Raw genomic sequence first — 16,736 nt, 5'->3', positions numbered from 1 at the left:
CACATCTTCGTGGAATGTCCCTAGAAGGTTGCCCAGTAAACATGAAACCTTGAGGGTAGGATGAGGGTGTTGTACCTCTGAACTACACCCCAAGCCTTATTATTATTATTATTATTATTATTATTATTATTATTATTATTATTTTGCAGTACTGGGGATGGAACCCAGGGGCATTCTACCCTTGAGCTATACCCCCAGCCCTATTTTCTATTCTTTATCTTGAAACAAGGTCTCGCTGAGTTGCAGAGGGTCTCATTAAGTATTAGCTGAGGCTGTCCACAAACCACGATCCTCCTGTCTCAGCCTCCCAAATGCTGGGATTACAAGCAAAGGCCACCACGCCTGGCTTCCTATTTTCTTTTTATTTTGAAACAGGGTCTTACTAGGTTGGTGAGAGTCTCACTACTTGCTGAAATTGTCCTTGATCCTGGATCTTCCTGTCTCAGCCTCCCCAGTGCTGGGATTAAAAGCCTGTGCCACCAGGCCTGGCCCTTAAGGAACTTTTGTGAGAAGGGCAGGAGGAGGTATATGAGGACCAGCCCAGTCATGGTGACGTAGGTGATTTAGGGTGTTCTTCCAGGCTCTGGCCTTCACTATTTTATCACTAGCTGTCCACTTCATATAAGCTGTTTGTGGACAAGGAGATTGCTCTCCTGAGTAGAGCCCAGGGACATTCCTCTTTGTTGACCAACAAGCAGACACCTCCCTAAGGATGGTCCACAGTTCTCAGAGACACTTGTAAATTTCTCAGAAACCTGTGGCTCTAACAGGCCTTGTCATGGGCTTCCGTATCAGACTTACGTTTTCCTTGTTCTCCTTTAAGTCTCTTTTCTAACTATTTTATTTCTTCTATCCTACATCATCTCTCCCTCCTTCCCCACACCCCACCCCAGAGTGCCATCCTAAGGATTGATGAGGTGCGAAACTCCATCCTCTATAGCTTCTCCTAGCTGACAGAGTCTCATCCTAACTGGCCTAAAGAAGACAGGATCTGGCCTTAGTTACTCAGATGAGTTCTTTCTAGTCAAGTCACAAGCTAAGAACAGAGCCCTAGGAACTTGACGATCAGTAAGTGGCTTTTTCTCCTATGTGCTTGAAGTTTTGTTTTGTTTTGTTTTGTTTTAGTGGTACTGGGGGTGGAACCCAGAGGCTCCGGGCTATACTCCCAGACCTATCTTATATTTTATTTGGAAACAGGGTCTCACTAAGTTGCTGAGAGCCTCACTAAGTAGCTGAGGCTGGCTTCGAACCTGCGCGATCCTCCTGTCTCAGCCTCCCATGCACGGGGATTACAAGCGTGCGCCACCACACCCGGCATGCTTGAAGTTTTTGACTCAAGCCCTTTTGATGTTTTTGTTTTGAAACAGGGTCTTGCTAAGTCGCCAATAGTCTTTCTGTGTTGCTGAGCCTGTCCTTAAATCTGTGATCCTCCTGTCTCAGCCTCCCAAGTACTGGAATGACTATTTTTTATTTTGAGATAGGATCTTGCTAAATTGCCCAGGCTGATCTCAAAGTTGTGATCCTCCTGCTCCAGACTTCCAAATACTGGGATTACAGACGTGTGCCATCCCTCCTAGTTATTCATATTTCGAAAATTTGAGACAGGTTCTCAATAAGTTGCCTAGGCTGGTCTCAAACTTGAGGTCCTCCTGCCTCAGCCTCCCAAGTGGAATTATAGGCATGCAACATTGTCACCAGCTGTATTTTTAAGTAGGTATCTTCATAATTTACTCAGTTTTCATTTCCTTTTTATTTTGTGGTACTGGGGATTGAGCACAGGAGCACTCTACCACTGAGCTACACCCCCAGTCCTTTTTATTTTAAGACAGGATCTTTCTAAATCGCCAGGGCTGGTCTCAGACTTCTGATCCTCCTCAGCTTCCCAATCTCTGGGACTACAGCACTACCACCACCCCAGCTTAATCCTTATTTCCTAGGCATTATCTTACTAAACATTGTCAACAGATAACGGCATTAGTAGACTCCACTTCTCCCTTCCCTGCACTCTATCCCCGTTCTCTTTTTGCCAATCTTTTTCTTTTTTCTTTATTTGTGTGGCACTGAGGCTTGAACACAGAGGCATTTTACCTCTGAGCTACACCCCCAGCCCTATTTTTTTCTTATTTGGAAACGGCCTCACTAAGTTGACGAGAGTCTCACTACTTGCTGAGGCTGTCCTGGAACCTGCAATCCTCTTATCTCAACCTCCTAAGTACTGGGATTACAGGCATGCCTGGCTAGAAACTATAGATGTAGTACTGGGGATTGAACCCAGAGGCATTCTACCTCCAAGTTACACCCCCACCTGATTTTATTTCATATTTGGAAGCAGTCTCACTAGGTTGCTGAGAGCCTTGCTGAGTTGCTGAGGCTGGCTTTGAACCTGCGATCCTCCTGTCTCAGCCTCTCAAGTACTGGAATTATAAGTGTACACCACCACACCTGGCTGAAGCAATATTAATTTAAAAAAATTTTTTGTTGTTGCTGGTTTCTGTGTTCTTTGATAAGTCCCAGCATTCTTGGAACACTTCCTTATTTTCTGGTACAGTGTGCAGATTCAGACATTTCTTCAGGAAACCCTGGTTCCTTTCAGTGGAGGTTAGTATTCGGTATTTAGAAACCAAGATTTGGTTCTAGATGTGCCCTTTGCTATCAGTGCCACTCTGTCTAAGCTCTTAGGTAGGCAAAGATAGAGGAGGACAGGAGGGAAAAGGGGAGAGGGGAGGAGAGACCAGCCTGTGCTCAAACTGCTATTACAACATTGATTTCTCCCCATCCCGGTGCCTGGGAGGCTCAATATCAAGGCACTGGCAGGTTGAGTGCCCAGTGAGGGCCAGTACCTCATAGGCAGGGCTTTGTCTCTGCATCCTCCATGGTGCTCAGGGCAAACAAGCTCCTGGGGCCTGTTTGTATAAGAGCAGCACATCATGGCAGGAATTCATGGCACCACAGACTGGTTGTCCTGTAAGCCAGGAAGCAGAGGGAGAGAGAGGAAGGGGCGAAGGTCTCACAATCCCCTTCAAGGGCACACTCCCATCAGCCTAAAGATGCCCTACCAGGCTCCCCCTCCCAAAAGTCCACAGCACTTCCCAGACTGAGCCTCCAACACAGGGATCTTTGGGGACCACCTGGAAGGTCGTGCAGGGCATACTGCAGACACCCAGATAAGCAGGAGAGTTCATTGTCAGGAGCCTGGCAGGCTGTCTCAGGCGAGAGCAGCTCCAGGAGCCTTGGGCAGACCAGGCTTCATAGGTTTTTGAGACACGGGCTGAAACCTTGGGGAAGGCCTTTATGGGTGGGGCTGACATTTACAGGAACAGAGTTCGCTTTGCCCGTAGTCACTTGCCTTGGAGCGTCAGTTTCAGTATAGACTGAACTCCTTGGGTCCTAAGGAAACAAAACCAAGCAGGCTGGGTCCCAACGTGGCCGGATTCTAAATGGTGGTACTTAAGCCAATAGCAGTGCTTATACCAATATCTCCCCCCCTTTTTGTTTTCTATTTAGGAGATGGGACAGAGGCCCATCTTCTTGTAACTGCTTCCTGCGGGTAGGGGCGCTGTTGCCTCACACCTTGACCACCCATATCCAAAACTTAGCAGTCCTTGCTAAATCCCTTTGACTCTTTGGTTACCATATGGATTTCTTATCAGCATTTAACATTTGACCATTTGCTTCTTAAAAGGCTGCTATCCTCCTGTCTCAGCCTCCCAAGGACTGGGTTTACAGGCGTGTGCACCATGCCTGCTTCACTGGTAGCCCTATTTCCAAGTTTTGCAGAAAACCTGATGGTGTTTTGTTTGCTTTCAGTACTTCTTTCTTTCTGTCATTATAAATAAATAGGTTTAAAAGCCAGGCGTGGTGGTGCACGCTTGTAATCCCAGCATTGGGAGGCTGAGACAGGAATCTGGGTTCGCAGACAGCCTCGGCTACTCAGTGAGGCCCTCTGCAACTCAGTGAGACCCTGTTTCAAAATAGAGAATAAAAAATTGGGTTGGGGGTGTAGCTCAGAGGTAGAATGTCCCTGGGTTACATCCCCAGTACCGCAAAAATAAAGAAATAAATAACCAGATTTGAGTCCTTGCATGATTGATGACCTGAAGGGAAAAACCAGAAACCAAGATTTTGCTGCTCTTTCCTCTAAGTCTGTTCTTTACCCAGCCCTGCTCACATCAGACCAGAGCATCTTTGTCCACGCTGTTAGTGATGACACCTAGGAGTCAGCCTTCCCACTTCGGAACACTGAAACACCAAGGACCTGTGGCACATTGATGTTTTTCTTTTTTCTTTTTTCTTTTCCCTTTCTTTCTTTCTTTCCTTCTTTCTTTCTTTCTTTCTTTCTTTCTTTCTTTCTTTCTTTCTTCCTTTCTTCCTTTCTTTCTCTCTCCCTTTCTTTTCCCTTTCTTTCTTTCTGTCTTTTTTTTCAGTACTGGGGATTGGAACCCAGGGGCATTCTACCTCCGAGCTACACCCCCAGCCCTATTTTTTAATTTTTACTTTTTGAAACAGGGCCTTACTGAGTTGCAGAGGGCCTCATTAAATGGCTGAGGCTGTCCGTGAATCTGCGATCCTCCTGTCTCAGCCTCCCATATGCTGGGATTACACGCGTGCACCACCACGCCCGGCTCACATTGATTTTTATTGTTAATGCACTATGTAACCGAGACCTGCAAGAGCCCAGTATTTGTGATAGTCTCCCTTCTTTCATATATATGGCCCCAGAGAGGAGACGCCTATGAATAAAAAATAGGGCAGGGGGTATAGCTCAGAGGTAGAAGACCCCTGGGTTCAAACCCTAGTACTACAGAAGAAGGAGAAGAAGAGGGAGAGAGAGAGGGAGCGAGCGAGAGCGCGAGAGGTAATAAGTTGTTAAGGCTGTATTCAGTGGGGAGAGTATCTCAGAATGCTGTGATGTTTGGGAAGGAGAAGCCAGAGAGGCTGTGCTAAGCAGACTAGCAACAGAGAAAAGCCAGCGTTTTATGGCTTTTACTTATCAGTGAAAGACATGAAGAGGTCAGTTTCTCACTGCTGTGAATGCCAGCTTGTGATAGGAAATCATGTAGAAATGTCATAACAAGCTGTTTAAATACTATGGGTGTGTGTGTGTGTGTGTGTGTGTGTGTGTGTGTGTGTGTGTGTGTGTGTTTTACTGGGGATTGAACCTAGGGGATTCTAACTATGAACTACACTTCCAGCCTTTTGTTTTGTTTTTGAAGCAGGTTCTTGCTAAGTTGCTGAGGATGGGCTTGAATCTTCAATCCTCCTGTCTAAGCTTCCCAAGTGTGGAGATTTCAAGGAAGAAAGAAAGAAAGAAAGGAAGAGAAAGAAAGAAAGAAAGAAAGAAAGAAAGAAAGAAAGAAAGAAAGAAAGAAAGAAAGGAAGAAAGAAAGAAAGAAAGAAAGAAAGGAAGAAAGAAAAGAAGAGGGGAGGGGAGGAAGGAAGGAAAGAGAGAAAGGAAAAGAAGGGAGGGAGGAAGGGAAGAAAGGAAAGAAAAAGAAAGAAAGAAAGAAAAGTATGATTGTTAAATTTATTTAGAGTGAAATATTTTAGGCCATAGAAAAAAATAAGAAAAAATATCCACTGGGCTTGGTGGCACACACATGTAAACCCAGTGCTTGGGAGACCGAGGCAGGAGGTACTAGGTTTGAGGACAGCCTCAGCAGCAAAATGAGACTCGGAGAATCTCATTTACCTGGTGAGACCCTGTTTCAAAAAATAAAAAAGGGATATATCTCAGAGGTAGAATGTCCCTGGGTTTATCCCGTGTGTGTGTGTGTGTGTGTGTGTGTGTGTGTGTGTGTGTAAAACTGTTTAAAAATGGGATTTAATTATTGGCATTCTTAAGATTTCTTTAAATGCTCGGGCTGTTCCAGGATTTGTCTTTCTTAGTTTTGCTTTTTTTCTTTTTCTCATTGGAGGTTTAGCATCCATGTAAGTTATGCTTTTAACTTTTATGGTTTGTAAGCTTGCCCAGAAATAAGACTGTCGTTGAACTAGCACAAAAGTATAAATGGAGATTTTAGGGCCACACTCCTCCTGTTGCTTATGGAATCTCTGCCAAAATGAATCAGGATTCAAGCTTGAGCATGAGGCAGAAAAATGAAAGTATTGCTGTATTGCTTGCTAGGACAGTGTAGGTTTATCTGTGTAACGAGTTTAGTTGGAATACTAGAATCATGCTCTTCTTCTGGTTTTCCCCCCTCCTTGTAAACACAACTAACTGTTCTCAAAAAGGATCCTTCAGTTATATTAAGTTTTGGTATGTCATGGTGTGGCTTATTTATTCTTTTGTCTTGTTCTTCCAATTGGTATATGTAACTTTCAGCTTATATTTGGGAGGCTCAAAGGGCCCAGACTTTGACATAATGTCTGTTTTTTCACTGTTTTTACTTTAAGCTAAAGCTATTTAAAGCTTGTAGATTAAATGAATTTCTAAATTTATTTATTTTTTACAGATTTGTTTTTTAATGAAGAAGTTAATTTTCTTTCGATCCTATATAAAACAATAGCAATTCAAAACTTAATTTTTGTGTGTTTGTGTGGTATGGGAGATTGAACCCAGGGGCATTCTACCACCAAGCTACACCCCAGCCCTATTTTATTATTTATTTTGAAACAGTGTCCATGCTAGGTTGATGAGAGTGAGACTTCATTTTTTTTTAAGTAAAAACTTGAGTTTTGAAAGTAAAATATAGCTGGGTGTGGTGGTGCACGCTTGTAATCCCAGTGCTTGGGAGGCTGAGACAGGAGGTTCACAGGTTCAAGGACAGCCTCAGCAATTTAGTGATGTCCTCTGCAACTTAGTGAGACTCTGTTTCAGGATAAAAAAATAAAACATTGCTGAGGGTGTAGCTGAAGGGTTCAATGAATGCCCCTGGGTTCAACCCCAGTGCCACTCAAACACACAAAGAAAGTCTCACTGCTCAGCGGAGCAGACACCACTCCAGTGTGGCCGCCGTGCCCTTGCTTGAGTGACCTTTGCTTTGCTTCAGCTTGTTCTGTTCTCATAATATAAAAGTCAACAATGAGTGGGGCGAGGTGGTGCACGCTTGTGATCCCAGCATTCGGGAGGCTGAGACAGGAGGATCGCGGTTCACGGCCAGCCTCAGCTACTTAGTGAGGCCCTCTGCAACTCAGTGACACCCTGTTTCAAAATAAAGGATAAAAAATAGGGCTGGTGGGGTGTAGCTCAGAGGCAGAATGTTCCTGGGTTCCACCCCCAGTACCACAAAAAAAATTATAAATGAAATAAATAAAAATAAAAGTCAACAAGTTTCTGCTGCCAGTGGCCCTCAGTCTTAAAGCATTCCTGGGCTTTCTCCTTCCCATGGCAAAGCCTGAAGAGAGACTGCAAGAAAACCCCACTGGGTGAGGAAGGAAGCTGGGCTTTAAATTCAGTAGACAAGCTAGGGCAGGAGCCTCGTCTCTCCAAGCAAGACCAGCTTAGCTGCTAAGGGCAGGACCTGCCGGAGCAGCCAGCCTGGCTCAGCCAAGTCTGGCAAGAGGTATCTCTGCAGAGGCCGATCCTGACTGCCTCTGCGAGTCGGCCCCTGCGAAAACCACCTAGTTGTCTTGTTAAGCCACGTGGCAGGCTCAACCCTGCATCCCCCACACCCCAACATTTTCGTCATCCCTGGGGCTTTACAGCTTAATCTATATTCATCGTCAAATATCTTTTAGTCTCCTATACTGTACAGAACACATTACTAGGTTCTGATTAAGAAATGAGGCAGGCCTTAGCCAGGCATGGGGGCGCACACTTGTAATCCCAGTACTTGGGAGGCTGAGACAGGAGAATCGCAGGTTCAAAGCCAGCCTCTGCAATGTAGCAAAACCTAGTGAGACCCTGCTTCCAAGCAAAGAAAAAAAAAAAAAAACTGGGCTGGGGACAAAGCTTGGAGGTAGAAGGCTTCTAGGTTCAATCCCTAGTGCCAAAAAAAGAAACAGAAATTGAGCCCTTGCCAGGTGAAGTGATGTGTGCTGTAATCACAGTACTTGGGAGGCTGAGACCGGAGGATCTCAGGTTCCAGGTCAGCTCGCGGTAACTTAGAAAGACCCTGTTTCAAAATAAAAATATATAAAGTTGAGGATGTAACTCAGTGACAGAGCAAATCCCCAGTACCACAATAGATAAATAATAAATACATAAATAGAAAAGAGAAACGAGGCCTTGTGTGTGTGTGTAGGGAAGGGGTACAACTGCATCCCACAGGGACCCATCTTCAAGGGCTGCAGACAGTGCCACGGGGAGCCATCTTTAGGGCTGGGGCTCCTCCCAGAGGAAAGGGCCTGGGGGACTGTAGTGTGGCTGGGGAGGGGAAGGGGCTGTAGGGAATGAAATTCTGAGCACTGCCCTCAAAAAAGACAGAAGTTGTCTATTATTTATTTATTTATTTATTTATTTACTATACTAGAGATTGAACAGTCCAGGGTGGTCTACCTCTGACCTATAGCCCCAGACCTATTTTATCATTTATTCTAACAGGGTCTCACTAAGTTGCAGGAGGGCCTCACTAAGTAGCTGAGGCTGACTAAGAACCTGAGATCCTCCTGTCTCAGCCTCCCAAGTACTGGGTTTACAAGCATTGACACTCCCCCTCCCCTCCAGCTCTGCCTGGAGTCTTATTTATTTTTATTTTTTGCGGTACTGGGGATTGAATCCAGGGGCATTTTCCCTCTGACCACACCCCCAGCCCTATTTTTTTTATTCTTTATTTTGAAACAAGGTTTCCCTAAATTGTGAGGGCCTCACTAAGTAGCTGAGGCTGTGGGTGAACCCATGGTCCTCCTGTCTCAGCCTCCCAGGCCAGAGTCTTTAATAGACAGTCCTGTCGGGAATGCCGCTCCCTTCCAAGAGAATAAATCCTCACTGTTTCTCTGAGCAGAGAGAGGCTTGAAGAATTATTTTGGACAAAAATTTGGCTTCTATTAGAAGCAGCAGAGCCAGTTAAGAGAAAGGGGAAGCCGGGCGTGGTGGCCGGGCATGGTGGCTCACTCTGTAATCCCAGTACTTGGAAGGATGAGACAGGATAGCAGGTTCACAGCCAGCCTCAGCAACTTAGCAAGGCTCTCAGCAGCTTAGTGAGACGCAGTTTCACAAAGTAAGACTAGGGGTGTAGCCCAGAGGTAGAAGGTCCCTGCGTTCCATCCCCAATACCACAAAAAGAAAAGGAAGGGCTCAACATTTTGATTTTGCATTTTATTTTTTAATTATCTTTTTGCGGTATTGGAAATGAAATCGAGGGGCATTGTACCTCCAAGATATACTCCCAGCCCTATTTTTAGTCTTTTTATTTTTTGAAACAGAGTTTTGAGTTGCAGAGGAACTCACTAAGTAGCTGAGGCTGCCCGCGAACCGCGATCCTCCTGTCTCAGCCTCCGAAGGCTGGGCTTGCAAGCCTGCGCCGCCACGCCCGGCTGGCATCTTCTTTATACTGATGCATCGGGTCCAAGAGGCGATGCCCGAATTCATTCCTTCACCCCTGCTCTTGACAGGCGTTGCTGAATACTGGGCAGCGGGCGTCCACCTGGACGCTGCCACCCCGCAGCGCCTGTTTCTCAAAGCGCAAGCCGCGCCGCAGCCTTGGCATCCTCAGCGCCAATAGCAGAGACCTTGGAGCCTCACCCCAGACCTACTCCACCCGAGTCTGCACTCTACAGCCCCCGGCCTGACAGATGGAGGCGGCGCCAGGCCCAGCGCTGACAGCGGCTCGCGGACTCTGGGGCTCGGAGGCCCCGCCCACCAGCGCTAAGACCCGCCCACCCGCGCGAGGCCCCGCCCCGGCTGTCACCGCCGAGGAAGCCCCGCCCCGGCCCACGCGCGCCGCAGGCCCAAGCCCCGCCTCCCGCCCCTTACCCCCGACCCTCCGCGGGGCCGCAGCCAGAACCATCACTCGCCCCGCGGGCTCCAGGCTCCTCCCGAAGAGAAAGAAAACGGCATGGCGGCGGCGGCCAAGCCCCAGAACCTCTCCCTGGTGGTGCACGGCCCCGGGGACCTTCGCCTGGTAAAAGGGGACGGGGGTGGGTGGGTGGGAGCCTCCCGACCCTGCCCCGCTCCCCTCGGAGCCAGCCCGGCCCCCGCTCCCGGCTCAGCCCCGCAGGGTCCCCACCTGGGCCGGCCGGCCGGGTCCGAGCGGGTTCCCGGGGCTGGGCGGGTAGGGCAGAGGCCATCGGTTAGCGGTTACTGCCCGGGAGGAACCCTGTCCTCGAGCCCAGCCCGTGGCTGGCACGTGCCCTGCGCCCAGGACTGTTGGAACGACCGAAGCCCCTCCCTGGTCGGTGGGCGGCAGGTCCCCAGCCTCGCCTCTGGTCACTGCCCTGAATTCCTCCGGGCCCGGGTGGAAATGGGTCCAGAGGACACTTGAGAGCAGTGAAACTTGTGTTCAGTCTCCTTCGCTTGGCACTGATAAAACCTCCCTTGCAGGATTATTATGATCATGTGCTTAGTAAGTGTTCAGAAAGTGACAGATTGGGCTGGGGGTGTAAACAATCTTATCTCCCCGAGTCCGCATCAAGTTCACTTTCCAGATGTTTTCTTTTCTGGTCTGGCTCCCCTAACTCTGGGTGTGTATGTGTGTAGGGGAAGGAGGGTACTGGGGACTGAACCCCAGGGAGACTTAGCTACACCCCGGCTCTGTTTTTTATTTATTTATTTATTTATTTATTTATTTATTTATTTATTTATTTTTGCTGTACTGGGGGTGGAGCCCAGGGACATTCTACCTCCAAGCTACACCCCCAGCCCTATTTTTTATTTTTATTTATTTTTTTTTGTGGTACTGGGGGTGGAACCCAGGGGCTTTTCTACCTCCGGGCTATACCCCAAGACCTATTTTATACTTTATTTGGAAACAGGGTCTCACTAAGTTGCTGAGAGCTCACTTAGTAGCTGAGGCTGGCTTGGAACCTGTGCGATCCTCCTGCCTCTGCCTCCCAATTGCCACCATATTTTTAATTGGAAACAGTTTCTCCTTCATTTACAGTGCACTGGCCTTGAACCTTCAGCCTCCCCAGTACTAAGATCACAGGCGGGCAGCACTGTGCCTGGCTTCCCCTGACTCTTTAGAAACATCATACCTTTGATCTGCCCCTTGGTTGGGGGACCAAAGTTCAGGAGCTGTTGATTCAGTCCTGTGGTCATGCCAAGTTTCTTTGACAAAGTCCATCTTAGACTTAGCATGGGCATCTCCTCCTTCCTTAAAGAGCCTGCACCAGGCTTTAAACGGGAGAGATTCAGAAGATTATCCTGATAAACAATTGTGTGTGTGTGCACGTGCACATTCTAAGCATCTTCGGTGGTCTCTCCACAGAGTACAAATACTGAGTTTGGGAGCAATTCTGGTTGTTCAAGACTTCCTTTGATCTCCTGAATACACCTTCTCTCTGTCTGTGGGCCCTAAGACCCCTTACCAGGAGCCAACTCTCCATTTCCTCAATTAAAGAAAGTACCATCAGGGCTGGGCATGGTGGCGGACGTTAATAAATCCAGCATTTGGAAGGCTGAGACAGGAGGATCGTTAGAGGCCAACCTAAGCTACTTAGGCCATTTACAACTCAGTGAGACTCTGTTTCAAAATAAAGAATAAAAGATGGGGCTGGGGTATAGCTCGGAGGTAGAATGCCCCTGGGTTCATTCCCCAGTACAAAAAGAAAAAAAGAAAGAAAAAAAAAAAAGTACCATCAGCAAGGTGATAGGCTTGGTTAGTCAACAGAGCCCAGACAAGAAGGCAGTTCAAACTCCTATTCAAATGCTGTTTCCTCCCCCTCGGGGCCTCCATCCAAGGTCCTGAAGGAGAGTGACACCATTATGCTTATTGCAATCATTGCCACTGGGAAGCAGTACAGCTCCCCTCAGTTTACAGGAACCCCAGTACCACTGAAAACAAACAAACAAACAAAAACAATAAAACAGGACTGGGAATGTTGCTCAGAGGTAGAAAACAGGGTCTCACTAGGTTGATGAGTCTCACCTCTTGCTGAGGCTGTCCTCGAACCTGCGCTCTTCCTGTCTCAGCCTCCCAAGTACTGGGATTGCAAGCGTGTGCCTGGCTGGCCTTGAACCTTTGATCCGTCGTGTTTTACCCTCCCAGATCTATTTATCCTGTGTGTGTGATACTGGGGATTGAACCCAGGGGCATTCTACCTCCAAGCTACACTCTCAGCCCTGTTTTTTAAAAGTTCTGTTATTTTTGAAAAAGGGTCTCACTACCTTGCAGAGGGCCTAAGTAGCTGAGGCTGGCCACCAACCTGCAATCCTTCTGTCTCAGCCTCCCAAGTCCTGGAATTACCAGTGTGGGCCACCACGCCCAGCTTCTCTTCCCTAATTTTTATGAGCTCTGCTTTCTTTCCTTTTTTAAATGAGCCTCTTAAGTTCTTTACATATTGCATAGTTCTCCTCCTTCCTCCTGAACGCAGCAGGGATGAGCCCTGGGCAGAGAGGACAGGAAGGAGCAGCCCCACCTGCAGGCACTGAGCACCCTGCAGGGATGGGTCGGGCTTTTGTTTAATGATTGGTTATGTGAGTCAACAACAAAGGAAAAATAAACCTTTTAGAATGATGGGTTGATGATGTTGTTTAATTACAAGTGGTAGAGAAAATTATGTATCGGCATCAACTTTATTTTATTTATTTATTTTGTGTGTGTGTGGTACTGGGGGTGGAACCCAGAGGCTTTCTACCTCCGGGCTATACTCCCAGACCTATTTTATATTTTATTTGGAAACAGGGTCTCACTAAGTTGCTGAGAGCCTCACTCAGTAGCTGAGGCTGGCTTCGAACCTGTGCGATCCTCCTGTCTCAGCCTCCCAAGCACGGGGATTGCAAGCGTGCGCCACCACGTCTGGCCTTCGGCATCAACTTTAAATCTTGATCAAAAGCTGGGCATAGTGGCACATATGTGTAATCCCAGTTCTTGGGAGGCTGATACTGGAGGATCATAGATTCGTGCCCAGCCTCAGGTACTTAGTGAGGGCTTCTACAACTTAGACTCTGTTTCAAAATAAAGAATCAAAAATCGGGCTGGGGGTATAGCTTGGAGATAGAATGCCCCTGGGTTCAACCCCTAGAACTGCAATAATAAATAAGTAAATAAATATTGATCAGAGGCATGGTGGCCCACACCTTTAATTCCAGCACTTAAGAGACGAGACAGAAGGATCATAGGTTCAAGGACAGTCTCAGCAAGTGGTGAAACTCTCCTCAACCCTAGAGAGACCCTGTTTTAAAATAAATAATAAAATAGGGCTGGGGATGTAGCTAAGACGTAGAATACCCCTGGTTCAATCCCCAGCACCACACACACACACACACACACACACGCACGCACACACACAATGTTAATCCTGGTTCTGTGAAGATTATTTCTTAAATTTTTGCTCTTTGAGGAAATATAAACTAGGTAAAAATAATTGTTTTGGCAATAATATTTTAAAAACAAGATAATTCTTCTAAAAATAGATTAAGCCTCTAAAAAAAAAAGATTAAGCTGGGTGTGTTGGCGCACGCTTGTAATTCTTGGGACATGGAGACAGAAGGATTGCAGGTTCTAGGCCAGCCTCAGCTACTTAGTGAGGCCCTCAGCAACTTAATGAGACCCTGTTTCAAAAAATAAAGAATAGCCGGGCGTAGTGGTACATACTTGTAATCTCCGCGCTTGGGAGGTGGAGACAGGAGGATCCCACAGGTTCGAAGCCAGCCTCGCTAGCTTAAGAGACCCTATTTCCAAATAAAATATAAAATAAGTATGGGAGTGTAGCCGGAGGTAGAAGGGTTCCATCCCCAGTACCACCAAACGAAAGAAAGAAAGAATTTTTAAAAGGCCTGGGTGTGTAGCTTGGAGGTAGAATGCCCCTGGGTTCAATCCCCAGTACTGCAAAAAAGAAAAAATAATTAAAAATAATTTAAAAAACAGACTAAAGATATCCCATCCTTCCAGGCGTGGTGGCGCACACTTGGGAGGCTGATTTGAGGCCACCTCAGCTACTTAGGCCCTCTGCAACTCAGTGAGACCCTGTTTCAAAATAAAGAATAAAAAATAGAGCAGGGGGTGTAGCTCGGAGGTTGAATGCCCCTGGATTCCATCCCCAGTGCTGCAAAAAAGAAAACAAAAAGATGTCCCATCCTTGCCAGGTGTACTTTACTACTGTTAAAACTTTGGGATGAGAAGACTATTGTATAATGCACACCCAGCGGTTAAGATGGACCAAAGCATATTCATCTACTCATTTCTATGTGTTTCCTTTCTCTTTCTCTCTGCCTCTCCCTCGCCTGCTGGGATCAAGCCCAGGGCATCCTGGGTGCCTGCTGGCTAGCACTTGCTGCTGCACCACTGAGCCCCGCCCTCTGCCTTTCTCTCCCCAGTGACTTCGGTCAGCAGGTTCCTAGCCAGCTGCTTCTGTTTGAACAGGCTAAGGGGCACTGGTGGTCATTCATGGGCCCTGTGAGCAGCTAGATTACACCAGGAGAGCACCAGTGAGGAGCCCAGGCTACTTAACCCTTTAGTATCTGAAGCAGATTATCAGTCAAAAGTATCTAAGAGGAAGCCGGGCGTGGCGGCGCACACTTGTAATCCCAGCCTTCAGGAGGCTGAGCCAGGAGGATCGTGGTTCGTGGACAGCCTCAGCCACTGAGTGAGGCCCTCTGTGACTTAGACCCTGTTTCAAAATAAAGAATAAAAAATAGGCTAGGGGATGTAACTTGGAGATAGAATGCCCCTGGGTTCCATTCCCAGTACCTTAAAAACAAAAAGTAAAAATAGAATCCCAAACTCCTTCAGAAAAGGGGGAAATAAGTAGTAGCAATAGTTCAAAGAAATATCCCCTTCTCTTCATCTAAATTATGTTTCAACAAAACCAAACTCAAACCAAATAAACCACTTCAAATTCAAGATAGGAGCCAGACACAGTGGGGCACACTTGTAATCCCAGTACTTGGGAGACTGAGAAAGGAGGATTACAGTTGGAGGCCAGCCTCAGCAAGTAGTGAGACTCTCGGCAACCTATGGAGACCCTGCTTCAAAACAAAAAAAGGGCTGGGGAAAGGGGGCAGGTAGCAATCCCCTCCCCCCCCCACACACACAACACAACACACACAACACACACACACAACACACACTTCAAAACAAAATTAAATAACCAAACCACTCTCCCTGCCAGCTACTGTGGAAAGGCACTCTTTGCAAAAGGCCAGGAGTCACAAAGCTAACATTTTCCCCTCAGAGCAGCAGGGGCGGCTGACCCCGCTCATAGGGTTTAACGTTCTGTAGAAGTGGCACTATTCTGAGGGGAGAAACTAAGATTGTGGGTGTGGAGGAGTTTTTTCTTCTAAAATTGCAGGACAGGAATTAAGAATGAGGAGAGGAGCCGGGCGTGGTGGCACATGCTTGTAATCCCAGCATTTGGGAGGCTGAGACAGGAGGATCGCGGTTCACGGACAGCCTCAGCTACTTAGTGAGGCCCTTTGCAACTCAGTGAGACCCGGTTTCAAAATAAAGAATAAAAAATAGGGCAGGGAGTGTAGCTCGGAGGTTGAATGCCCCTAGGTTCCACCCCCAGACCCGCAAAAAAAAAAAAAAAAAAAAAAAAAATTTATGGCTGGCCATTTTTCCAAAACCAGATTTATATTAAGAACATTTATTACTGGTGAAAATATGTTCAGATTCAGCTCAACAACTTAAAAAAAATATTGCCAGGCATGGTGGCACACCCCTGAAATCCCAGTACTTGGTAGGAGGAGACAGGAGGATCATAGGTGAGGCCAGCTTCAATAACTTAGACCCTCAGCAACTTAGCAAGATCTTGTTTCCAAATAAAAAATAAAAATGGCTGGGGATGAGGGAGGGCCAGTTTGAAGGTAGAATTTTCCTGGGTTCATTTCCCAGTACCAAAAAAAACCTCACAAATAAATAAAAAACAGAAAACAAAAAACCCCAAACAAATACAAAAGTAAATATTAAATTACATAGACCCCAGCATAATATTAGTCAATATTATTAGAAAACTAGAGCATCTGACAGAGATCAAAGATATAATATTTTTGCTTAGTAGAACCATCTAAAGCCGGATGTGGTGGCACAGGCTTGTAATCCTAGCACTTGGGAGGCTGAGACAGGAGGATCGTGGTTCATGGCCAGCCTCAGCTACTTAGTGAGGCCCTCTGCAACTCAGTGAGACCCTGTTTCAAAATAAAGAATAAAGAAAATAGGATGGGGGTGTAGCTCAGAGGTAGAATGCCCTGGATTTCACCCCCAGTACCAAAAAAAAAGAAAAAGTAAAAAAAAAAAAAAAAAAAAAAAAAAAAGAACCATCTAGTCAATAAACATAGGGCTATATTCAGACATTTTAAATTAGGCCAATTTTAAATGTTTTTACTGCCGAGCACTAACTGGTCCCTTAGCTATCCCTTTGGATGCAGTGCTGGTGTCGGGAGGGGCCATCCTCCCAGCCTGTGAGCAGGGCGTGGGCAGGTGATGCGGACTCACCGCCTCCTGGAGGCCCAGTGTGGTGTCCCAGCACCTCTCCCTCAGGAGCCAGGTGGCCTCGCTTCCCGTGGCCTCCCCTGGTGGGGCTGGAGGAGGCCACGCAAGAGCTTTGGCAGGCAGGGCCGGCGGTGGGTGCCCTGAGCAGCTGCCAGGGAAGGGGTCCAAGATTTTCCAGGGCCACTGGGGACTGAACAGATCTGCAGTTCAAAGAGATTGTTATCAGCAGAACAAAGGCGGATGGAGCTCGGGAGCCGGGCAGGG

At 47.0% G+C, this 16,736-nt stretch overlaps 1 protein-coding gene across 1 annotated transcript in view; it reads left to right on the top strand.

Moving 5' to 3' along the window:
* Positions 1 to 9,935: 9,935 nt before the first annotated feature.
* SORD (sorbitol dehydrogenase) overlaps positions 9,936 to 16,736 on the top strand; it is a gene marked incomplete at both ends in the record, with an annotated part of 31,941 nt that continues 25,140 nt past the window's right edge. Inside the window, one exon of the mRNA XM_080707474.1 lies at positions 9,936 to 10,001. Coding sequence (XP_080563600.1) covers positions 9,936 to 10,001 — 66 coding nt within the window. The remainder of the gene's footprint in view (positions 10,002 to 16,736) is intronic.

Source organism: Muscardinus avellanarius (genome assembly GCF_963383645.1).
Source record: "Muscardinus avellanarius genome assembly, chromosome: 12".
Lineage (NCBI taxonomy): Eukaryota > Metazoa > Chordata > Mammalia > Rodentia > Gliridae > Muscardinus > Muscardinus avellanarius.
Note: the sequence above shows the minus strand (reverse complement) of the source record. Positions and strands in the feature narration are given on the sequence as shown.